At 32.6% G+C, this 26344-nt stretch overlaps 4 protein-coding genes and 2 pseudogenes across 7 annotated transcripts; all 6 read left to right on the forward strand.

Moving 5' to 3' along the window:
• The first annotated feature begins 1333 nt into the window (after window positions 1-1333).
• Window positions 1334-3619, forward strand: CYP706C2 (cytochrome P450 706C2). The gene is made up of 2 exons (XM_004245673.5): window positions 1334-2519; window positions 2767-3619. The coding sequence occupies exons 1-2, from the start codon at window positions 1566-1568 to the stop codon at window positions 3385-3387; spliced, it is 1575 nt and encodes a 524-aa protein (XP_004245721.1). The 5' UTR covers window positions 1334-1565; the 3' UTR covers window positions 3388-3619.
• A 253-nt stretch (window positions 3620-3872) lies between these two features.
• On the forward strand, window positions 3873-7115 carry LOC112940056 (flavonoid 3'-monooxygenase CYP75B137-like; annotated as a pseudogene).
• A 530-nt stretch (window positions 7116-7645) lies between these two features.
• Window positions 7646-9639, forward strand: LOC101267547 (flavonoid 3'-monooxygenase CYP75B137-like). The gene is made up of 2 exons (XM_004245672.5): window positions 7646-8736; window positions 8848-9639. Exons 1-2 carry the CDS (start codon window positions 7759-7761, stop codon window positions 9466-9468), a joined length of 1599 nt encoding a protein of 532 aa, XP_004245720.2. The 5' UTR covers window positions 7646-7758; the 3' UTR covers window positions 9469-9639.
• Window positions 9640-15523: 5884 nt separating this feature from the next.
• Window positions 15524-17602, forward strand: LOC101267256 (flavonoid 3'-monooxygenase CYP75B137-like). 4 transcript variants are annotated; one of them, XM_026032416.2, is made up of 4 exons: window positions 15598-16158; window positions 16258-16374; window positions 16465-16662; window positions 16765-17602. In XM_026032416.2, exons 1-4 carry the CDS (start codon window positions 15736-15738, stop codon window positions 17383-17385), a joined length of 1359 nt encoding a protein of 452 aa, XP_025888201.2. In that variant the 5' UTR covers window positions 15598-15735; the 3' UTR covers window positions 17386-17602. The 4 variants fall into 4 exon arrangements, with proteins under 4 accessions (XP_010325460.2, XP_010325461.2, XP_025888201.2 ...); XM_010327159.4 differs by having other exon boundaries at window positions 15576-16374; XM_010327160.4 differs by having other exon boundaries at window positions 15599-16158; window positions 16258-16662.
• A 225-nt stretch (window positions 17603-17827) lies between these two features.
• Window positions 17828-20150, forward strand: LOC101248323 (flavonoid 3'-monooxygenase CYP75B137-like; annotated as a pseudogene).
• Window positions 20151-21331: 1181 nt separating this feature from the next.
• On the forward strand, window positions 21332-23457 carry LOC101248034 (flavonoid 3'-monooxygenase CYP75B137-like). Its single transcript, XM_004246099.4, has 2 exons — window positions 21332-22326; window positions 22714-23457. Exons 1-2 carry the CDS (start codon window positions 21382-21384, stop codon window positions 23332-23334), a joined length of 1566 nt encoding a protein of 521 aa, XP_004246147.2. The 5' UTR covers window positions 21332-21381; the 3' UTR covers window positions 23335-23457.
• Window positions 23458-26344: the final 2887 nt, after the last annotated feature.

Below are 26344 nucleotides of genomic sequence, written 5' to 3' on the forward strand. Positions count from 1 at the left end.
GTCCCCTAGGCAATCAAACCGGAACGAACCGAAACGATACCGATACATCTCATTCCTTTGCCCAGTGTGGATGCTAATTATCAAATGAAACAATAGTTACCGTAATTATCATTCATAGCAAAATTTGATGGTCAGACGATTATATTCAATATATTCGTTTGTGAAATGAGTATAGCTATTATATTTGTTTGCCCAACAAATGTAATATGTATCAATATATTCGTTTACACAACAAATAAAATCATGTTACAGCTGTATTTGCTCGCACAACAAATGCAACTAAGTCAAGATATGTGATATAGTACAGTGGTGTATACAAGCAAGTAGCAACAAAGATGGTATATATATTTATTCGCTTTAATATCACTTGTATTCATTTACTTTATCGTATCAATTATTACTAATTAGTATTCATTTGTTCTAATTTTCGTTTATAACTTTTCAATATTAACTTTCCAGAAGATTATCCTAAAATTGAATTGCCATAAAATACTCATTCATTTATGCATGTGAATGTTACATTCAATCTATCTCAAATATTGATTTTTCTATTGTATTAGTGTGCCATAGAAACTTAATACGAGGGGGATAATTAAAAATAATTGAAAAACTTTATAAAAAGTATAAACAACTCTTAATGATGGTGATTTTTTTTTTAAAAAAAACATTATATAAATTTAATTAAAGCTAACAATATTAGAAATTTAATTAATAGCCTTATATGAAAAATAATATGTTAATTACATAGAATAAAAATAATATTAAATTAATGACGTACTGAAATAAAGGAGACACATAGTAGTTGTCCAAAATTTGGATTTTATTTCACTTCTTCTCTATAAATAGAGAATAAAAGAATTTTTAGAAGATGATTCGAGACTCAATTTTTTATTTTACTCTCTGAATTTAAAAAACGAACAGTAAAATAAAGTAAGGACAAGGAATGGTATATAGACAACATTCGAACATCAATAATAAAGGAGGAACAATATATGTGGTTTACCAATAAGTTTGGCCTCTGCCCATAGGATTCAAAAATGTAGTATAGATTGTGAAGTTAGGTCTTAGGCCTAATTCACACCCCAAAAGCTAGCTTAAAAGGAGGAGGATTGCCCGAGCCTTATAAAGAATCCACCCATCTCATTAATCACCGATGTGAGACTTTTGTCATTCTTTAACATAGATATTTGATTTATTGGATTTAAAATTATTTTTTTCATATATTTTTTTAAAAATAGAAAGATATTATTTATATATATATATATTTAAAAATAAAAAAAATTAAATCAAAACTACTAAGTTTAAATAATTCCATTAGCACTAAATGAATAACCAAATTAGTTAGATATTTTCAATTTAACAATTTTTGATCCATAAGGATTTGATTTTGGACTTCAACCAATAAAAAATACGTAAACAAATACTCCTCCATTAATTTTGACCGACTGGACCATGATGAGATTTAATGCTGAACTTCTTTTTGTCTTCTTGCGAAATATCAATTCTCTTTTTAAGTCCTGCAAAAGCTTCAAGCTTTCCATCACTTGTTTCATATCCCTCTAACAATGTCTATCAAATCCCTTTTTGATGATTTTTTTCCATGGCCCCTTCAAGAACTCACTGTTGAGCAAAAGGGTGTGTTTTTATCCTGTTTTCTTGGTGTTTTAGCTTTACTATGGTTTTTCATCAGAAAGTCAAACAAGGGGTTGCCACCAGGCCCTAAAGCTTTGCCCTTGATAGGTAATCTTCATTCTCTTGAACCTCAACTTCATACCTATTTTGCATCTCTTTCCCAAACGTATGGCCCCATATGTAGACTCTGGCTTGGTAAAAAAATTGGGATTATTATTACTTCTCCTGAATTAGCTCGTGAGGTTCTTAAGGATCAAGATACCATTTTTGCTAACAGAGATGTCCCTGCTGCTGGTAGAGAAGCTACATATGGTGGCAATGACATAACTTGGACTCCTTATGGACCCAAATGGCGTATGTTGAGGAAGGTTTGTGTTCGTGATATGCTTAGTTCTTCTACTTTAGATTCTGTTTATGCATTAAGGAAAAAGGAGCTTAGACAGACAATCAATTACTTCTATAACAAGGCAGGATCGCCTGTGAATGTTGGTGAACAGATGTTCTTGACTATTCTTAATGTGATTACAAGCATGTTATGGGGTGCTACAGTGAAGGGTGAGGAAAGAGCTAATCTTGGGGCAGAGTTTAGGCATGTTGTGAATGAAATGACTGAGCTGTTAGGTACTCCAAATGTTTCTGATTTTTATCCGGGCTTGGAGTGGTTCGATTTGCAGGGTGTTACAAAGAAGATGAAAGTGTTGGCAAAGAGATTTGATGCGATATTTGAGAGCATGATTGATCAAAGACAGAAAATGGATAGAAATTCTGAGATGGGAGCTGGTGTTGGTCAAGAAAGCAAGGATTTTTTGCAAGTTTTGCTCAAGTTGAAAGATGAAGCAGATTCCAAAATGCCTCTGACTATGATTGAACTCAAAGCCTTACTCATGGTATGATCTGTTACTTCCAGTATATGCGATTTTGATTGTTTCCATTAGATGACTGAACTGTTGGTTGCTAACTATTTATTGGACTGCACTAAGGAAAGAGTCATTTAGCATCAAACAATATATAGGCTTTAATCATATCAAAAATATGTGAAGACTAAAGTGAGAACCTTAAGCTGAACACCTATATACAGTTGTACAAATAAAAAATTGTTGTACATGATAATAACTTTACGAATACCATGAACAGGATATGGTTGTTGGTGGAACTGACACTACCGCCAACGTAGTTGAGTTTGCCATGGCTGAGATTATGAACAAACGAGATATCTTGAGGAAATTACAACAAGAACTAGATACAGTCGTGGGAAAAGATAACATAGTGGAAGAGTCTCATATTCAACAGTTGCCATATTTCTATGCAGTTATGAAAGAAGCCTTGCGTTTACATCCAGCTCTTCCACTCTTGGTGCCACATTGTCCTAGTGAGACAGTCACTGTTGGAGGATACACTATTCCTGAAGGATCTCGTGTATTTATAAATGTATGGGCTATACAGCGAGATCCTTCTATATGGGAAAATCCAACTGAGTTCCGTCCAGAGAGATTTTTGGACAATAAGTGGGATTATAGTGGAAATGATTTCAACTATTTCCCATTTGGTTCTGGCAGAAGAATCTGTGCGGGGATAGGCATGGCAGAGAGGATGTTCATGTATTCACTGGCTTCACTCGTGCATTCTTTCGACTGGAAATTGCCTGAAGGAGAGACATTAGACCTCACAGAGAAGTTTGGGATTGTTCTGAAGAAGAAGATGCCTCTGGTGGCTATACCTACTCCAAGATTATCCAATCCAACACTCTATGAGTAAAATAAAACATGTTGCTCTATCCAAATGGACAATAACATATATCAGTACTGCAGTAATTATTATATGCTTATTGATAAATCTGTATATTTTAATTTGTGGTGTAAGGTATCCATAAAAGTATGGTTTTAATGAGCACATATGGTTGTAATTATTCTCATTGAGGTTTGCTATCTCCTGTTTCCTACCTTTTGCTAGTGTTTTTTATATAACTATTGAAATGTGTTTGTAGTGATTATACTTCTCTCTTTTGTACGATGAATTATATATGGAGACGCGTTCCCTGTAATTTGGATCCTTGGATCCATTTCTAACTAATTCAATGGTTTCTATAAAGTTGATACACATCAAGAATATGAAAGCTGCAACTCAGTCTGCCTGAATGATTGTATCCCCAGTATTTGATTCTATTTCTTCCCGAAATCTTCTCAACACAAGTTATAATACCTAATCAAGTTATTCTTCTGCTGACAGTTTCCTCGTTCACAATGGTCGTTTCTGTGTTCCAGATGGCATCCGGAGGTGATCATTTCTGAGGTGTACAGTACGCCACTCACTTCTAGCAGTCGTTCCAGAAAGGCTTGGGCACACTTGTTAATCTTAGCATGATTTTTCCACCAGCTGATAGACGTGCAAGCAGAAGGACCATTCAAATGCTTGATGATATGTTACGATCTTATCTAATGGATTTATGAGGTAAATGGGATGATCACCTTCTGTTGATAAAGTTCAATAAGAACAACAGCTATCCGACGAGCATCTAAATGGTTGTGTGCGACCTTTGTACAGACAACAATGTAGATCGCCCATAGGTTGGTTCAAACCGAGTAGAGTACAGCTGATTGGCCCAATTTTGTTCATGAAGCCCGAGAAAAAGGTAATAATATTCAAGAAAGGCTTAAGACAATTCAGAATTGATAGGTGACTCTGTGGATATAGCCTTCGTTAAGGTGTTATGGCAAAATCATGATTCCAACTAGGCTACATTCGAAGTGAAGAAAGATATGAAAGAATCACATGTCGGAGATGATAATTGCGAAGTGACCTTAAGTTGGAAGATTGTTTCCCATACACTCTTTCATTCCTCGTGTTTTATTTTTGTTTGTACTTCTACAACTAGCTAGTAAGACTAAGTTTGGCATAAGCATCTAGGGCATCCAAGTTCTAATGTTTTGTTCCATTTATGGAATTTTCGGTTGTTTGAGAAATAAAAATCAATTTTAAGTAACTACCTTTGATTGTCTTACACATGCAAGTTTTGCAAAAATAAAACTCAGCCTTTTCCTAATTTTGATAGTTGTTTTGCAAGTGTTTTTGATGTCATTCATAATGATGTTTGGGGCATTTCAACAATTATTTTTCATTAGTTTAACTCAAAATTTGCATTTCAACAAAATTTAATGAAAAAATTATTTAAATTAATTAGGTGACTTTCTAAATGAAAACTCAATAGTTGAGTGACTTGATTTTAGAAATTCTGTGAAAAAAATCTAAGACTTTGAGGTAAAAACTAAAACGGTAAGTTGAATGAGAAGAAGTATTAGTTGAGTGGCCATCTGGGTTATTAACTGCCAAATATATCAATTATATTATAGCTGCCAAATCTCAACTTTTATGGGTGCAAAATCTCAACATTCATGGCTGCCAAATTTAAATATATATGGCTGCCAAATCTTTGACAAAGGAAGAAAACTTTCTTGAATCAAAAAAGCCTTGAGCTTCCCACTACATTGGTTCTGCCAATTTCCATTTCCTTCTTAGGCTCAAACAATGTCTCTCAAATTCTCCAAACCTCTGTTTGATTCTTTCTCATTTCCCTGGCAAGAATCAAATATTGAGCAAAAAAGGTGCATTTTTATCCTATGTTCTTGGTATTATAGGTTTACGATGGTTTCTTTGGCTTTTCACTAACAAGTCAAAAAAGGGACAACCCCCGTTGCCACCGGGGCCTAAAGCTTTACCTTTACTAGGTAATCTCCATTCTGTTGAACCTCAACTTCGCACCTATTTTGCTTCTCTTTCCCAAACTTATGGCCCCATTTGTAGACTCTGGCTTGGTATAAAACTTGGCATTATTATTACTTCGCCTGCCTTAGCTCGCGAAGTTCTTAAGGAACAAGATACCATATTTGCTTACAGAGATGTGCCTGCTGCTGGAAGAGAAATGTCATATGGCGGTTTGGAATCCTTTTGGACCGAAATGGCGTATGTTGAGAACTGTTTGTGTTCGTGATATGCTTGGTGGTTCTGCTTTAGATTCTGTTTATGCACTAAGGAAAAAGGAGCTTAGACAGAATCAATTACTTCTATAGTCAGGCCGGATTGCCTGTGAATGTTGGTGAAAAGATGTTCTTGACTATGTTTAACGTGATTACAAGCATGTTATGGGGTGGCACAGTGAAGGGTGAGGAAAGAGCTAATCTTGGGGCAGAGTTTAGGCATGTTGTGTATGGAATACTGAGCTGTTAGGTACTCCAAATGTTTCCGATTTGCTTGGACTGGTTCGATTTGCAGGGTGTTACAAAGAAGATGAAAGTGTTGGCAAAGAGATTTGATACGATATTTGAGAGCATGATTGATCAAAGACAGAAAATGGATGGAAATACTGAGATGGGAGCTGGTGTTGGTCAAGAAAGCAAGGACTTTTTGCAAGTTTTGCTGAAGTTGAAAGATGAAGCAGATTCCAAAATGCCTCTGTCTATGACTGAACTCAAAGCCTTACTTATGGTATGTTTTATCGGTGCGCATTTTGATTGTTTCCATTAGATGTCTGAACTGTTGTTTGCTAACTTGTTATTGGACTGTACTAAGAAAAGAGTCATTTAGCATCAAATATTATGTAAAGCTTAATTCAGACTTAATTGAGAACCTTGAACTGAACACCTATATATATGTACAGTTCTACAAATTAAAAAATGTTGTACATGATAATAACTTCACAAATACTGTGAACAGGATATGGTTGTCGGTGGAACTGCTACGACCTCCAACACGGTTGAGTTTGCCATGGCTGAAATTATGAACAAACGAGATATCCTGAGAAAATTACAAGAAGTAGATACAGTCGTGGGAAAAGATAACATAGTGGAAGAGTCTCATATTCAACAGTTACCATATTTCTATGCAGTTATGAAAGAAGTCTTGCGCCTACATCCAGTACTTCCACTTTTGGTTCCTCATTTTCCTAGTGAGGCAGGTATTGTTGGAGGATACACTGTTCCTAAAGGATCTTGTGTTTTCGTAAACGTATGGGCTATTCACAGAGATCCTTCTATATGTGAAAATCCAACTGAGTTCCATCCAGAAAAATTTTTGGACAATAAATGTGATTATAGTGGAAATGATTTGAACTATTTCCCATTTGGTTCTGGCAGAAGAATGTGTGCGGGGATAGCCATGGCAGAGAGGATGTTCATGTTTTTACTGGCATCACTCATTCATTCTTTCAACTGGACAATGTCTGAAGGGGAGAATTTAGACCTTACAGAGATGTTTGGGATTGTTCTGAAGAAGAAAATGCCTCTGGTGGCTATCCCAACTCCAAGATTATCCAATCCAACACTCTATGAGTAATATTAAAATGTGTCTGTAGAGTGTTGTATTCCGCATGATGATTCTGTCTTTTGTGCTCTATGAAAATTGATTCAAAGTTTTCTATAAAGTTTGTACACATCAAGAATAAATACATAAAGTATGTTTTCTTAGGTCTCTTGACAATATTTTCTTGAGTTTACAAAATTAATTAAACAAAAACATATTATAAAGGTCAAATTAAAGTTGTCATGAATTCATATCTTGATTCATAAGAAAGCATAGAGAGTGTGCAAGAAGGCTCAAGACCCTTTTAGACTCGAGAAGGACCACATTCCAACATTCAAGGAAAGATGTTTATAAAATTCAATTAAACAAAATAGTCAAAGTGTATTATGGTATAAAAGGTTACAAGGATTATTATAGAGTTGCGGGAATAAAGAAGATCAAGTGAAATTAGTATTACAAAGCAAAACCTTAAGCAAAGGTGTGTGAAATTTTTCCTAAAAGAAAGTAAATAAAAAGGATCTTAAAGAGCATATTTCTATTGGCAAGAAGACAATATATATCTAATTATATATTATCTCTTAATCTGTCTTGTGCACAGGAAGATGCACCAGTTCTAGCTGGAAGGTATCAACATCTGAAGATTCATTTGCACTACCCAACAAAGGTCATTGACTTCTTCACTTATTTGAATACCCAAGGTACAGATATATTAATTTATTGCTGATAGTTTTGAAAGAATCATATATCTGCCGAATACTCATTCATTTATCAAGTGGTGTTAGCTTCCCACAACATTGGTTCTGCCAATTTCCATATCCCTCTTAGGCTCAAATAATGTCTCTCAAATTCTTCAAACGTCTCTTTGATTTTTACTCATGTTCTTGGCAAGAATCAAATATTGAGCAAAAGGGTGTATTTTTCTCCTATATTCTTGGTATTGTAGCTTTACTATGGTTTCTTTGGCTTTTCATAAACAAGTCAAAAAAGGGACAACCCCAATTGCCACCGGGACCTAAAGCTTTGCCTTTGATAGGTAATCTCCATTCTCTTGATCCTCAACTTCACACCTATTTTGCATCTCTTTCCCAAACTTATGGCCCCATTTATACACTCTGGCTTGGTAAAAAAGTTGGGATTATTATTACTTCGCCTGCCTTAGCTCGTGAGGTTCTTAAGGATCAAGATACCATTTTCGCTAATAGAGATGTGCCTGCTGCTGGTAGAGAAGCTACATATGGTGGCACTGATATAGTTTGGACTCCTTATGGACCGAAATGGCGCATGTTGAGAAAAGTTTGTGTTCGCGAAATGCTTAGTGGTTCTACTTTAGATTCTGTTTATGCATTAAGGCGACGGGAGCTTAGACAAACGATCAATTACTTCTATAGTCAGGAAGGATTGCCTGTGAATATAGGTGAACAGATGTTCTTGACTGTGCTTAATGTGATTACAAGCATGTTATGGGGCGGCACAGTGAAGGGTGAGGAAAGATCCACTCTTGGGGCAGAGTTTAGGCATGTTGTCACTAAGATGACTGAACTGTTAGGTACTCCAAATCTTTCTGATTTTTATCCGGGCTTGGCCAGGTTTGATTTGCAGGGTGTTACAAAGAAGATGAAAGTATTGGCAAAGAGATTTGATAAGATATTCGAGAGCATGATTGATAAAAGACAGGATATTGATAGAAATGGTGGGATGGAAACTGGTGTTGGCCAAGAAAATAAGGATTTTTTGCAAGTTTTGCTGAAACTGAAAGATGATGAAGCTGCCAAAATGCCTTTGACCATGCCTGAACTCAAAGCCTTACTCATGGTATGTTTTTCTCAATTGTGCATGCTACTACAGGAAAAATCCAGTATCCAGCTCTACTGGTAGTATGAATTTTGTTATACATGATAATAACTTCACAAATACTGTGAACAGGATATGGTTGTCGGTGGAACTGACACAACCTCCAACACGGTTGAGTTTGCCATGGCTGAAATTGTGAACAAACCATACGTCCTGAGGAAATTACAAGAAGAAGTAGATACAGTTGTGGGTAAAGATAACATAGTAGAAGAGTCTCATATTCAACACTTAACATATTTCTATGCAGTTATGAAAGAAGTCTTGCGTCTACATCCAGCGCTTCCACTCTTGGTTCCTCATTGTCCTAGTGAGACGAGCACTGTTGGAGGATACACTGTTCCTAAAGGATCTCGTGTTTTCATAAATGTATGGGCTATACAGCGAGATCCTTCTATATGGGAAAATCCAACAGAGTTCCGTCCAGAGAGATTTTTGGACAATAAGTGGGATTATAGTGGAAATGATCTCAACTACTTCCCATTTGGTTCTGGCAGAAGAATCTGTGCGGGGATAGGCATGGCAGAGAGGATGTTCATGTATTCACTGGCTTCACTCGTGCATTCTTTCGACTGGAAATTGCCTGAAGGAGAGACGTTAGACCTTACAGAGAAGTTTGGAATTGTTCTGAAGAAGAAAATGCCTCTGGTAGCTATACCTACTCCAAGATTATCCAATCCGACACTGTATGAGTAAGATATGTCTGTAGAGAGACGCTTTCTGCATGACGAATTTATCTTTTGTATGATGAACTATGGATATGTGCTTCATGAAAATAGGATCTACTTGAAATGGATTGGAAGTTTTCTGTATAGTTTGTAAACATCATGAATAAATATAAGAAGGGTGTTTTCCTTGTTCTCTTGACAATATTTGCTTGAAAAAAAGGGTGTTTACCAAATTTATTAAATCATCATATCATCGTATCATATACTCCCTCCCAATCAAAAAGGATGACCTAATTTGATTTGTAACGGAGTTTAAGAATAGAAAGAAATTTTTTAATCTTGTGGTTCTATATTAAAGTTATGTCAAATGTACCAAAATGTCCTTTAATCTTGTGGTCTTAAACATGCCACGTGGATAGTTAAAGTTAAAGTGATGCCAAAAAAGGAAATGAGTCATTTTTTTTTAAAAGACTAAAGAGGAAATACGGTCATTCTTTTTTAAACGGAGGGAATATATCATTATAAGTTGGAAGCTCCTAAATTAAAAGTTGAATTACCATTTTACCCTTATTTTATTTCTAGACTAATTTAAATATTAATATATAATTAATTTAACATTAAAATAATCATATTTAAATACATGCATCTAGACACAATGGTTCAAATTCTAATTATTTAAATAGTACGTAATAAGTAATAATTATATTATATTATACTAAATACCAAAAATAAGAAGGTATAAAGTCAAACTTTGAATACAAAAATATTTAATAGAAAATTGTTAGAAATTATTTCATAGAAAATTGTTAGGAATTACCTTCTTATAACAAAAGTCCTCTATTCTTTCTCTATAATTAGTGTGGTTAAATGGATTGAATTTGTTATCCTTTCTATGTAATAAGTATAATTAAATGTATTGAATTATTAGTAAAAACAATCAACATTTCCTCTCCCCCATGTCTAAGATCACTAACTTCTCAAAATAAACTTAAACAACTCTTCACCTTTTCATCTTATTTTATAAATCTTTAGCTATATGTATGTATCATGAAAAAATATTTTTTTTCTTTATCACTTGCTTCTTGTTTATATGAATCATTAGGCAATTTTCATGTACTTTTTTTTGTTTTAAATATTAATATTTGTTTGATCCTAATTAGAATGATATTTTGTATCATAAGAAGGTATCATCAAGAACTCTACTCTTTATGTAATTCTTTTTACGATATATATTGTTATAATTAAAGTCTTAAGAAAGATATGAATGTTGTATTTGTTCTTATCTGTTTAATTTTTTTTTATTCTTTACCGATTTATACTTATTTAATTTAATCTACTATGAAATTATGAATATTATAAGTCTATTTTTATTAGTGCTAAATTACTAATTTATGACTTTTATATTCATTTTTAAATGTACTTTTATAATATGTTTTTTATTTTATCCTTTCCTTATTGATATAGTTTCTTTAAATAGATACATAGTTGTGTAAACTATATGAAGGATAATGAGAGATTATTAAGGATTAGTCATATAGATATATTCATATTACTAGATGCTATAATAATATTATTATTTTCTCATATTTCTTGCTTGATGGTCAATGTAATATTCGATTATTATGAATTTTATTTAATGAATAAAATATAAATTGATAAAACTAATATTTTAAGTTCAATATTTTTTAAGAATAATTCAACTTTATAATAATTGTATCTGCAACGCACGTTCAGGAAACTAAGTAGAAAAAAGTATACGTAAAGGACAGATTAGTTAAATTATATACTTTTGTATTAGTTTAAAAAAATCTCTAATTGAAAAAAACAAATTGGAACCAATAGTTGTTTCATGGGTTCTCTCCTTTGAAGTTTGAAGCAGCATTAGGATTGAGAAGGTATGTTCATATTGTGGTTTTGCTTACTTCCTTTTTATATTACTACTATAGAGAAGAGCCACGAGAAGGACGATCAATAACATTTTAATAATTTTAACATCATTTAAGACAAAATAATAATTGTGTATTTATGGTCAAAATGAAAAATCTAAAATAATTCATAAATGTCTTAATTTTTATTTTGGGCTCATAAGGATATTATTGTAATTTTGTTAAAATAAAGAGTTTCTATTAATTAACTTCTTACAAACAATAATGAATATTAAACTTGTTTTTATATACTTTTGAAAGAAAATTTTGAACTAATTAAAATAAAATGTGTTTGAATAGTTAATATTTTTCTATTAATATTTTTTTTCTCTCTATTATATAGAAGAGAGAATGGAAGGACGACCAGGGGCAAAAATGTAACTTATTCCAACAAAAATATATTAAGAAAGATAATAAACAATTCTAGAAATCTCTTTCTTTATATAAAGTGAATAATGATCAAGGGTAAAAATATAATTTTGCACTAACAAAATTCTACCTAGAATGATAACAAGAAAATTAAATAGTTGTGAAACATCTTAAGTTATTGTTATTACTTCACTATCTTTTCTTTATGAGTTATTGTGATATCTATTTTGTTATTACTCTATTTTGCTATTACTTTTGTTTAATTCTTAATATTTTTTTCTATTAATTATGCTTATCAAAAAATGCCTCCTTTTTACATAAAAATTTATCATGAATTAATTATTTCCATCTTTATTTTGGCTCTAATTAATATACTTGAAAAAAAAATAAGTGTGATAAAAATTAATAATATATTAGATTAAAATTAAAGAAAAAAATGTTAAAAAGTAATTTTACAAATAAAAATGAATAGGATGATATACTTGTATTAAAGACGACTAAGAATTAAAATGTAATTTCATTCTAACAAAAATCTATCAAAATAAATAATTCTAGAAACATCTTTCTATATATGAAGTGAATGATGATCAAATGTTAGAAAAATATAACTATGCAAACAAAATCTGCCAATAACAAAAAAATTAAAATGGTTCTAGAAACATCTTTAGTTATTATTATTAGTAGGGAAAATTATATGAAATGGCAAACATTCATAACTAATTATATATTAGGGGTATAGTTTAATTTATTTACATTATATAATTATAGTTTATTTTATTTTGCTATAATTAATGGGGGCCCACAACCTATTATGTAACCAATTGTATAAAAATCTTATTTTCTAATTTTGTATATAATTATACACAATCTAATTTTCTCTCTCCTATTCACAATTAATTTTCTCTCTCCTTTCCTTATTCTAACGTCTTCTCCTACATTTAATACTCCAATATCAGATTTGAATTTTGAATTTTTGTCCAAAATTTCAGTAATCTCTCCTGAAGTTGAAGTCTCCTCCCTAAGTTGAAGTCAATTTCGTAAGTTATCCTTAATTTTAGTTGTTTACCTTTTTTTCTAACTTATCTAAAAATTGTATATGTGTTTTGTTTTTTTTTCTTCATATATTTTGATGAAATAATCGTTTTTTTGTTCTTGATAGATCTAAAATTCGTCAAACAATGAACGAATCGTCTACATCTTTGAGGATTACCAGAGGTAGTCCTTTGCATGTCAATGTTGTTGACATTTTACCATCCTTTTCAATGGGACTAACTCAAGAATTTGGGGTTAATGTAGGGTATTTGGGAAAATCAAAATAACTTATACAAGAACAAACCATGGAAGAGCTGAAATCAAAGAAAAAAAACGACCCTATGGCAGTTCAATAAGTTATTAAAAATGCCAAAGCTAGAGGCATTAAAATTGTACAAGGTACAAGAAAGAGGAAAGTTGTACTATTTGAATCAGAGGAAAATGATTGTGAAGTCGGATCTGAAGAACTTCATAATCATGAGGTAGTGTCTTAAAACACAAATTTAGATACAATTTTTTTGTTAATTAGTTGTCAATATACAAAAACCATTAAATTAAGTATTGTATATAGTATGTTCCATGTGAGTAATTGTATATAGTATATTGCATATTTATGTTATTTTTTGTTTTTGTATATATATACAAAATAGTAATTGGACTTAGTTATACAGATGGAAAAATTGAATATATGATTAGAATTTGTATATTCTATTAGTTATATACAAATTTTTGAAGTTAGTATATATTAAGTTTTCATACATATACAAAAATTGATATGTACATGTCTGTTTTAATAGCTGGTAGTAGGGATTGTATATAGATGGGAAAATATCATATGTGATTATAATTTTGTATATTGTAGTAGTTATATATAAATTATCGAATATAATGTATTGAATATGCATATACAATTAATAAAAACATTGAATAAGTGTTAGTATATATTATATACAATTAAAAACCTGAATAACATATATCTCTTGTTATACAAATTTGTAAAATGCATTTTTGTACATGTATATATTTATTCAATAAGATTGTATATGTATATTTATTGCAATCTAATTGGATGTGCATATACAATAAAAGACATTGAATACGTGCTAGTATATACCATATACAAAAAAGGTAAGTTCATATATATAAATAGAAAATAATCTGTGAATGACTTTTTTTTTTGATTTTTTTTGTATATATAAGTAGGTATGTATATACAGAAATTAATTTGTACATGACTTATTATAAACAGAATTTTTTTTTTTGAATTTGAACGTATGGCTTGAAAATAGGGACGTTTCCCTAAAATTGTGGCATTATCTTGATTTATTGTTACCATATTTAATGCTTCAGTTACAAACAACTCTTTAAAATAGAATTGTATAAATAATAATAAAAAAATTTATATACAAAATTAAAGACACCTTTAATAACTTAACTATACCTATATTATGTAATTAGGTAAACTATACCCATATAATGTTATTTAATCTAATAAGTTTGCCATATATAAAATTTTCCCTTATTAGTATTACCTCATTTTTGGTATTTCTCCATTTTTTTAATGAATTATTGTGATATTTATTCATTATATGAAAGTAAATAAATTATGATTACAATTAGCTCTTAATAATTCTATATCAAATACAATATTAGATGAAATCAATCAAAAATAAAACTAAAATTTATATGTATATTTAAATTTTGTGTATTAAAAATACTTTTAAATTTTGTGATCTTAATTATGCGATATAAAAAAAATCAAAATTCAGAAGTTTTTTTCTTTTTGAGATGAAATAAAAAAATAAGTTCATATATATTGAAAAGGAGGGATCATAAATTAAAAATGAAATATATCTGTGTTATTATTAAAATGAGCTTTCATATTTTTTTTAAAAAAAATTCTTTTGGTTTCCTTCTATTAATTTGTGCATATATGTGGAGTTTTAAAGATTTGAATATTTTAATATAAAAATATAATGATTTGAAAACTTTAATTCTTCGTTTTAATTTCTAATTTGTTGCATATTTAAAATTTAATTAAAAAAAAAGCTTAACATATCAATGTAACAACTCAAGATATTTTTAGAAAAACATAATTAAAAACCTTAATGAAATTTGGTTGATTCCTTTATTTTTATCTAAACAAAAGAAAATTGCATATATTGTTTGAAAATGAAGTAAGAACTAATAAGTACTATGAATCACAGTAAAATGACAACTAAAAATATGTGAGAATCATATAAGAAATTCATTGACTTTCCTAAAATCACTTGTATCATATAAAATGAAACAGATGGAATAACATATATTATTTAAAAATGACATAAAAGGTACATACATTAACAATTTAAAATATTTTGTAAAAAAACACATATAAAAAATTAGTTCTTTTTTCAATTTTCATTCATGTCACATAAATTGGAAGAAAATAATTATCATACGCTGGGCCGCGCTGGCACGAACACTTAATATATATATATATATGTGTGTGTGTGGTGTTAAATTATTAATAGGGTAAAATGATAAATTCAATATCAATTATTATTTTCTTGATTTATTTTTTATTTTTATTATTCTAAACTTTTTTTAAGAGTTTATTTTATATTTGTTTATCATTCTCAGCTTTTACTTATGTGATTTCATGTAATTTTTTATTAATGTATGTTCTTATGCCATGTTTATTTCTAAAACTTAATATACTTTTTATTATTAGAGTTATGTATTCAAATAGTATATGTATAATTATACTATGACACTATGTTGGTGTAGTTAGTAAGCACTTGTGGAGTTGGTGTCTTAACATTTTTTATTTGGAGGATCTTAAAGTATTGCAGAAACATTCTGGAGTGCCAGCAACACAAGAGTTATCTCTATGATGAAATGATGTAACAGTATGTGGGGCATCCTCTTTGGTTCTTTCCTTCAAAGGCTATTCCCATTTTCCATTTCCTACTTACTATCCACAAATAATGTCTCTCAAATTCATGTTTGATTCTTTCTCATGGCCCCTGCAAGATCTCAATATTGAGCAAAAGGGGGTGCTTTTCTCCTGTCTTTTAGCTTTGCTTTGGTGTTTCATCAGCAACTCAAACAAGGGGCTGCCACCAGGGCCTAAACCTTTGCCCTTGATAGGTAATCTCCATTCTCTTGAACCTCAACTTCACACCTATTTTGCATCTCTTTCCAAAATTTATGGCCCCATTTGTAGAATCTGGCTTGGTAAAAAACTTGGGATTATTGTTACTTCCCCTGCCTTAGCTCGCGAGGTTCTTAAGGATAAAGATACCATTTTTGCTAACAGAGATGTGAGTGTTGCTGGTAGAGAAGTTACATATGGTGGAACTGACATAGTTTGGACTCCTTATGGACCTAAGTGGCGTATGTTGAGGAAGGTTTGTGTTCAAGAAATGCTTAGTGCTTCTACTTTAGATTCTCTTTATGCACTGAGGCGAAGGGAGCTTAGACAATCGATTAATTACTTTTATAATCAGACAGGATCGCCTGTGAATGTTGGTGAACAGATGTTTTTGACTGCACTTAATGTGATTACAAGCATGTTATGGGGTGGCACAGTGAAGGGTGAGGAAAGAGCTACTCTTGGGGCAGAGGTTAGGGATGTTGTGACTAAGATGAATGAGCTGTTAGTTACTCCAAATCTTTCCGATTTTTACCCGGGGTTGGCCTGGTTTGATTTGCAGGGTGTTAAAAAGAAGATGAAAGTGTTGGCAAAGAGATATGATAACATATTTGAGAGCATGATTGATCAAAGACAAAAAATGAATAGAAATGGGGTTGGCCAAGAAAGCAAGGACTTTTTGCAAGTTTTGCTGAAGTTGAAAGATGAAGCAGATCCCAAAATGCCTCTGACCATGACTGAACTCAAAGCCTTACTTACGGTATGTTTTATTAATTGTGCATTCAAATTTGCTGCTTACACTATATTTTCATAAATAAAAAATCGTTGTGCATGATAATAACTTCACTAATACTATGGACAGGATATGGTTGTTGGTGGAACTGAAACTAGTGCCAACACAGTTGAGTTTGCCATGACTGAAATTATGAACAAACCAGACGTCTTGAGGAAATTACAACAAGAAGTGGATACAGTTGTGGGAAAAGATAACATAGTGGAAGAGTCTCATATACAACACTTGCCGTATTTGTATGCAGTTATGAAAGAAGTCTTGCGTCTATATCCAGCTGTCCCACTCTTGGTGCCTCATTGTCCTAGTGAGACAGTCACTGTTGGAGGATATGCTGTTCCTAAAGGATCTAGTGTTTTCGTAAACGTATGGGCTATACATCGAGATCCTTCTATTTGGGAAAATCCAACTGAGTTCCATCCGGAAAGATTTATGGAGAATAAATGGGACTTCAGTGGAAATGATTTGACCTACTTCCCGTTTGGTTCTGGCAGAAGAATCTGTGTGGGGTTAGCCATGGCAGAGAGGATGTTCATGTATTCACTGGCTTCACTTATTCATTCTTTTGACTGGAAATTGCCTGAAGGAGAGACATTAGACTTTACAGAGAAGTTTGTGCTCGTTCTGAAGAAGAAAATGCCTCTGGTGGCTATACCTACTCCAAGATTATCCAATCCAACACTCTATGAGTAAGATAGAAATATGTCTGTAAAGAGTCGCTTCTGCATGGTGATTTTATCTTTTGTGTGATGAACTATGGAAATGTGATCAATGAAAGATGTTGCTCTATCCTGGCAATGGTCTTATGAGCAACTCAATGTTCCATGTGAAATGCCTAGTTTCCATGACTTCTTAAATATTGTATTCTGAATCGAATTTGAAATAATAGTACATGTATGACTTTATTGTAGAGATTATGCTTCTATCTTTTGTTTGATGAACTATATATGGAGATATAATACTTAAATTTACAAGGGCAATTATTATTACTAAGCAAAACCTGGAGCAAGATGTGTGAAATTATTTCTAAAAGCTATGATATCCTGAAAAGGATTTTAAAGAGCATATTTGTGCTCAATATATACCTAATTTAATACTATTTTCTTATTTGTCTTGTGAACAGGACAGACAAGGTATCAAAAAGTGAAGATTCATTTGTGTTAAACAACAAGGGGCCATTGACTTCATCACTAAATATAAATGTTGAAGTGGAAAATGGCTTCCCACCACACTGTTTCTGCCATTTCTCTCATTTTTCTCTTAGGCTGATATAATGTCACTAAAATTCTTCAAACCTTTGTGTGATTCTTTCCCATGGCCCTGGCAAGAACAAAATATTGAGAAAAGTGGTGTATTTTTCTCCTATGTTCTTGGCAGTTTAGCTTTAATATGGTTTCTTTGTTTTTACATCAACAAGTCAAAAAAGGGACAACCGCCATTATGGGCCTAAAGCTTTGCCTTTGCTAGGTAATCTCCACTCTCTTGATCCCCAACTTCACACCTATTTTGCATCTCTTTCCCAAACTTATGGGCCCATTTGTAGACTCTGGCTTGGTTACTTCACCTGCCTTAGCTTGCGAGGTGCTTAAGAATCAAGATACCATTTTTGCTAACAGAGATGTACCTGCTGCTTGTAAAGAATCTTCATATGGTGGAAAGGACATAGTTTGGAATCCTTACGGACCGAAATGGCGTATGTTTATTGGTTCAACTTTAGATTCTGTTTATGCACTAAGGAAAAGGGAGCTTAGCAATCGATCAATTACTTTTATAATCAGGCGGGATCGCCTGTGAATATTGGTGAACAGATGTTCTTGACTGCGCTTAATGTGATAACAAGCATGTTATGGGGTGGGACAGTGAAGGGTGAGGAAAGCTCTAGACTTGGAGCAGCATGTTGTAGCTGATATGACTGAGCTGTTAGGTACTCCAAATATTTCCGATTTTTATCCGGGCTTGGCCAGGTTCAATTTGAAGGGTGTAACAAAGAAGATGAATGTATTGGAAAAGAGATATGATAAGATATTTGAGAGCATGATTGATCAAAGACAGAAAATGGATTGAATTGCTGATCAGATGGGAACTGGTGTTGGCCAAGAAAGCAAGGAATTTTTGCAAGTTTTGCTGAAGTTAAAAGATGAATCAGATGCCAAAATGCCTCTGACCATGATTGAAATCAAAGCCTTACTTATGGTATGTTTTATTCGTAAAGTTTTGTCGTGAGCTGAGCTGTTGTTTCATTCTTCTTCTATGAAAATTCACATTCATTTGATATGGTGCTGGTTTCAAAGTTTGCATTTTACTTCAAATAGTCTAATTCCTTACCTATTACAGAAAAAAAATTTGGTTTGTAGTGATGTTATTCATAATAAGAGGATCAATGCAAATAAAAGTGAAATATAGGATAGTAAATGTACTGAAGAATTATTACATCAGATGAGTAAAATATATTAGATGAATCAGGTTTATATTAATTCATGTTCTGAACTGTTAATTGCTACCTTTTTATTGGATTGCATTAAGGAAGACATAACTGTGAATTAAGGCAGTGAACCATGAACTGAAATCCAATATACAGTATTTGTTAATAACTTCACAAATATTGTGGACAGGATATGGTGGTTGGTGGAACTGACACAACCTCCAACGCGGTTTAGTTTGCCATGGCTAAAATTATGAACAAACCATATGTCCTGAGGAAGTTACAACAAGAACTAGAGGTAGTTGTGGGAAAAGATAATATTGTGAAAGAGTCTCATATTCAGCAATTACCATATAGATCTTTATGCAGTTGTGAAAGAAGCCTTGCGTTTACATCCAACTCTTCCACTCTTGGTGCCACATTGTCCTAGTGAGACATGTACTGTAGGAGGATACACTGTTCCTAATGGATCTCGTGTTTTCGTAAATGTATGGGCTATACAGAGAGATCCTTCTATCTGGAAAAATCCAAGAGAGTTCTGTCCAGAGAGATTTTTCGACAATAAATGGGATGATAATGGAAATGATGTCAACTACTTCCCATTTGGCTCTGGCAGGAGAATCTGCACGGGGATAGTCATGGCAGAGAGGATTTTCATGTATTCACTGGCTTCACTCATTCATTCTTTCGACTGGAAATTGCCCGAAGGAGAGACATTAGACCTTACAGAGAAGTTTGGGATTGTTCTGAAGAAAAAAGTACCTCTGGTGGCTATACCTACTCCCAAGATTTTTCAATCCGAACACTGTATGAGTAAGATAAATATGTGTCTGTAAAGAATCGTGTTCTGTATGATGATTCTGTCTTTGAATGGTGAATTGTGGAAATTGGATCCAGTTAGTACACATTAAGAATATAAAACATGTAATTCAAGAGTACCTGAATTAGCACATCAGAATGAATTTTCTGTTTGTAAGATAAAAGATATTTCCAGTTTTATGTTCAAGTCATAGTCAGTTATTTACTATTATTTTGTGATTGATGAGCAACACTTCAAGGTTAACCAACAAAAGTCACATTTCTTCAATGATCCATCCACCATCAAAATGTTCATTGACAACTTGTTTACCTCACAAATAAATAAATTATCCCAAAAAAGAAAGATGGTTTAAAACAAAATTTAATAAAATAATTAAAATGAAATGTTTTTTTTTAAAAAAAGAAATTACTTTAAAACAAAAAAATATTTCAAAATAATTTAGTGAAAAGGTCCTTTAATTTTTTGGGTGACTTTCTAAATAATATATTAAAAATAGTTGAGTGACTTTGAGATATAAAAGAAAGTTAAATGACTTTGTATGAAATTAGTATTAGTTGAATGAAGATATAAAATAAGCAACTCTTAGCAGTCAAAGAAGGAATGCCTTTTTTTTTGCTGAAAATTGAAGGGAAAATTGTATATAATAGCAAACTAATAATCTAAATTAAATAGAATAGCTAGGGTTTGATTTAATTGTGCTCCATAGCAAACATTGGCAAAAATTTGCCAGGCGTCTCTCTCCCAGAAGTCTCGCTCGCCACTCTCTCATTCTCGCCTCTCTCGCTTTATACACAGAAGTGTATAATTTCTGTTTCTGTTTTGTATAAAGCGAGAGAAAATTGTATATACACATGCAAAAATGTATATCTTTGTGTTATACGCTTAATTATATAATTTACAAACATTTTACTTCAAATATTGCAGAGAAAAATGCCAAAGAATTATACAATTGTGAATTATATAATTGCAGTGAAATACAGTTTTTTCTAGCTTTATACAACAGAAGTGTATATCTTGTGTTTCTGTTTTTGTATAAAGCGAGAAAAACATATATCTTCTTGCTATACACTTATAATTATGCAATATACATACATTTTAATTCGATTCAACTGTATGCAAAGCTAATTATACAATTGCAGGGAAATAGGCCAGCGAATTATACAATTTAGGCCAGCGAATTATACACTTGTATATGTATAGCGAATTATACAGTTTTTATGTTTGCTATGGAGCGCAATTATGCAAAGTTTGCTATAGCATACAATTATGAATTTTTTGTTTGCTATATGTGAAAGTTGCCCAAAATTGAATGATGAACAAAATGCCAAATTTGGTCCGTTCCAAGTAACATCACGAGTTTCAGGAGGTGTCTGCTTCGTTTTGGTCTATTTATATTCATTTCATTCTTTCAGAAAAATAAAAACAAAAAAAAATCTTTTAGCTTGAGATGTCTCTCGAATTCTTCAAACCCCGTTTTGATTCTTTCCCATGGCGTCTTCAACAACTCAATGTTGAGCAAAAGGGTGTGTTTTTCTCCTGTTTTCTTGGGTTTTTAGCTTTGCTTTGGTTTTTTATCAGAAACTCAATCAAGGGATTGCCACCAGGGCCTAAAGCTTTGCCCTTGATAGGTAATCTTCATTCTCTTGATCCTCAACTTCACACCTATTTTGCATCTCTGTCCCAAACTTATGGCCCCATTTGTAGAATCTGGCTTGGTAAAAAACTTGGAATTATTATTACTTCTCCTGCTTTAGCTCGCGAGGTTCTTAAGGATAAAGATACCATTTTTGCTAACAGAGATGTCCCTGCTGCTGGAAGCGAATTTTCATATGGTGGCAAAAACATACTTTGGACTCCTTATGGACCGAAATGGCGCATGTTGAGGAAAATTTGTGTTCGCGATATGCTTAGTTCTTCTACTTTAGATTCGGTGTATGCACTAAGGAGAAGGGAGGTTAGACAATCGATCAATTACTTGTATAGTCAGAAGGGTTTACCAGTGAATGTTGGTGAACAGACGTTCTTGACTATTCTTAATGTGATTACAAGCATGTTATGGGGTGGTACAGTGAAGGGTGAGGAAAGAGCTAGTATTGGAGCGGAGTTTAGGCATGTTGTGACTGGGATAGCTCAGTTGGTCAGTATTCCCAATCTTTCCGATTTTTACCCAGGCTTGGCTTGGTTTGATTTCCAGGGTGTTATAAAGAAGATGAAGGTGTTGGCAAAGCGATTTGATAAGATATTTGAGAGCATGATTGATCAAAGACAAAAATTGGACAGAAATGGTGTTGGCCAAGAAATCAAAGACTTTTTGCAAGTTTTGCTAAAGTTGAAAGATGAAGCAGATCCCGAAATGCCTCTGACCATGACTGAAATCAAAGCCTTACTTATGGTATGTTTATCAATTGTGCATTCTACTAAATATTCATAACTGCATTATTATTGAGCAGCCAAGATTGCATTTGTCTTTCACCATTCACACTGGCTTACACTGATCATGATGGCAGATCTTTTCTTTTTTTATATTAAAAGGATCAAATGCCATATAAGTTCATATTAGGATTGTAAATGTATTGAGTAATAAATATTATATTAATACGTTCATGTCCTGAACAGTTAATTGCTACCCTGTTATGGACTGGATTAAAGAAAGAGTCGGCTTATTTAGGATCAGATTATATGTGAGACTTTACTGTGAATTAAGACGCTGAGTCTTGAACTTAACTCCAATATACAGTTTGTTGTAACATGATAATAACTTCAAAAGTACTATGGACAGGAAATGGTTCTTGGTGGAACTGACACTTCCGTCAACACAATTGAGTTTGTCATGGCTGAAATTATGCATAAACCGGATATCCTGAGGAAATTACAACAAGAAGTAGATACAGTTGTGGGAAAAAATAATATTGTGGAAGAGTCTCATATTCAGAAATTACCATATCTCAATGCAGTGATGAAAGAAGTGTTGCGCCTACATCCAGCTGCTCCACTACTGATACCACATTGTCCTAGTGAAACATGCACTGTGGGAGGTTACACTGTTCCTAAAGGATCTTGTATTTTCATAAATGTTTGGGCTATACACAGAGATGCTTCTATCTGGAAAAATCCAACAGAGTTCCGTCCAGAGAGGTTTTTGGACAATAAATGGGATTATAGCGGAAAAGATTTGAACTATTTCCCATTTGGTTCTGGAAGAAGAATCTGTGCAGGGATAGGCATGGCAGAGAGGATGTTCATGTATTCACTGGCTTCACTCGTTCATTCTTTTGATTGGAAATTGCCCCAAGGAGTGACATCAGACGTTACAGAGACGTTTGGTCTTAATTTGAGGAAAAAAATTCCTCTGGTGGCTATACCTACTCCAAGATTGTCCAATCCAACACTGTATGAGTAAGATAAAAATGTATCTGTTGAGAGTCGTGTTCCGTATGATGATTCTGTCTTTTGTATGATGAATTATGGAAATTAATTTGAACTTTCTATGCAGTAAAAGGAACCATTATTATATTCTCTCTTAGTGAAAGTTCTCTCAAGGAAGAATTCAGGTTTCCTCATGGCTAGAGATGAGGTTCATGTTTTTTTCTTTCCTTAACCCTTAACTAAACACATCAACTCTCGAAACTAAGCATTTTCTTTCTAAATATAATATTTGGACTTCTCAAAAAGCTCAATATCCAACGAGATACTTTAATTTTTGTCTCTCCGAATAAAAGAAAAAAACACTACGGGAACAGTCCCCATATTGGTATATCATATAGGTGAATCTTTTTACTAGGGGCTCTGTTCCAGCTAAATGAAATGATTAATAGTCACACAGATGTCTAAAATTTGGTTTTATACCACAAGTTTCAAAGTCTTTTCTTTTTTCCTGAACTTCGTGTCATAAATTGAGACGCAGGGAGTGAAAGTCACTTTCTTTGGATGTGAATTGGTTTGTCCCTTCTAACTTGTAACAGTTCTATGTAAGCAAATAACCTTTCTTTTCCTTTGTTCAAAGTTCAAATCTATTTTTTTAGTTACTACTGCATTATTGCTGAGAAGAGGAGATTGCATTTACCTGTTCTTTATCTTCTAGACTTTTTAGAAATGCCGCATTGTGTGTGTCAGATCTTGTAAAAATAGTACGAAGACTCTCGAGCATGAGTTTTTCTGGGCTAAAATGGCCCTTATGGTATGTTATGTCACTTTCGATGTGATATTGGTTGTTCCCTTCGGTTGGGAAATGCGGATAATATAATGTATTGAATTTCCTACCATTTAAATTAATTAAAAAAAGTTCCTTTTTCCGTCTCTCTCTATTAACCTTCGGATACATCTCTCTACCTCTCCCCATATGGCGCTTAAATCCCCCCAAAATCACGCCTATAACTTAACAATGAATCATCGATTCGTTCCAACTTAACATTTATGAATTACAATCGTATTATTCTTGAACTTATCATCAATTTCAAATTTTAAAAAAAGTAAAAAAAATTATTCATCATCTATTTTGCTTTTAATATATCAGAATTTTGCATCAAAATAGTTCAATTTAGCGATAAATGTGGGTTCACTACCATCATTTAGAATTGTCTTACTCAATTAGTTCTTCAATGGAACATCTTGTTCCCTAGTGAGTTTGATTCGAATAATGATGATTTTGCTGAAAATAGATCCAAACACCAGAAAGATCCTTTAATGATGAAGAAATTGTGGGCGGAAATATTTTGAAAATTCAACGGTCAAATTTCTAATGTATATGGTCGATATTGTGTATTTACTTTGTATCATATTTATTGATCAATAAACGGAACAAAAAATATATTGAGTTATTGCTATTGGGTTATTAGGTTGGCGGGTTTTAGATAGTTTTTTTCAAAAAAAAAAATTATTAGGTTATCGATTTGGTATCGATTTTTAGTATTAGATAAATTGATAACCCATTAAGACGATAATAATTTACTACTATACCCTTCATAAATATCAAATATTAATAACTTAACAGAACTAGACACTATATCAGTACTCTACACTACGATCTATACACTTCACATTACTTCCACTTCACATAAAAAAAATCATATTATGTTTTGGTTGTAACATGTAATTGTAGCCTCCAACTGTATCTACTCTTATTGATGTAATTTTTCATTATATTTCTTGTTTCACTATATCAAAGCATTAACATCTGATTTGTTAGTCTCACTGTATCGCGCTAAATTGTTAGAGAAGTAAGAAAATCATATATTTATTTTATTAGCATTTTCTTATTAGGTAAACCGAAAACCAAACCGTTAATGACCAAAAATCGATAAATAGAAAACCAAAGAATATCTTATTTGTTAGAATATGTGTGTCCACTACCAGTCAACGGACCAGGTCCCTTGACACAATAAGAACAGTGCGTAAGATTAAACAATATGAAGAACACAACACAAGCAGTTTACGTGGAAACCTCCTTGCTCAAGGGAGTAAAACCACGACCTATTGCACAAGATTTACAACCGTCTTCACTAATCTTCTCAAGCAAAAGTGAAACCCGGTTACAATCAATGTGAGAAAAAGTTATTAATCTCACGATCAAGTAATCTACCTGTTACTTGAAGAGCCTAAGCGGATACCACACCGCCCACTAAACCACCTAACTCTAGATGACTTAGAATTTGACTAAGCAACAAACAAATGTTGCCCACTAAATCAGTTAACCTTAACTGATTTAGACTTTTACAAACCCAAAACAAATATCTGAATCCTTTATAGATTAGGAACAGATTTACAATGTAAGTACATAGACACAAAGCTCTAAATACAACAAAGATTCTTTTTTACTCTATCAGGTCCTTCTGTTGAGTTGAGCAATGTTCTTCCTTGAAGATGGCCTTCTAGTCAAGCTTCTAAATTTTCAGAGAAAATCAAAGTTTAATTTGTCAAGTCTTGAATTTATGTTTGTTGGAAAGAGATAATATAATTTCCCACAAATTCGTTGAAGTCATCCCATTGGCCTGCTGTTGGAAAAGTTGTGCACCTACCGCATCAGAGATGACAGCTTTTCTGACAGCTGTCTTTTCGTCCTTTTCACGTCACAGTCTTGCGGGTACCAGGTCCCTTGCTTTTGGGAACCAGGTCCCTTGCAAACTTCTATATGAGTTCTTGAAAAGGCTTGCTGGCTGACTTCCTTCTTTGGATAAATGAATATAATATGGTGTTTGTCATGCTAAAAGTATCAAATATAAAGAGTTATTATCCATTGGACAAACACCCTCCTCCATTCTGATTGGTGTAGTACACTGACATCTTACTAACCTCTGACGTGACAACTTTACAGCTGTAACCAATTATGTATCTGATGGAGGAAACTCTGCCTGGTACTAGGTCCCTGCATTTGTGAGATTCTGAAACATACAATCTTGTCCGCTCTTCTTATT

The sequence above is a fragment of the Solanum lycopersicum genome, chromosome 8, assembly GCF_036512215.1.
Source record: "Solanum lycopersicum chromosome 8, SLM_r2.1".
Lineage (NCBI taxonomy): Eukaryota > Viridiplantae > Streptophyta > Magnoliopsida > Solanales > Solanaceae > Solanum > Solanum lycopersicum.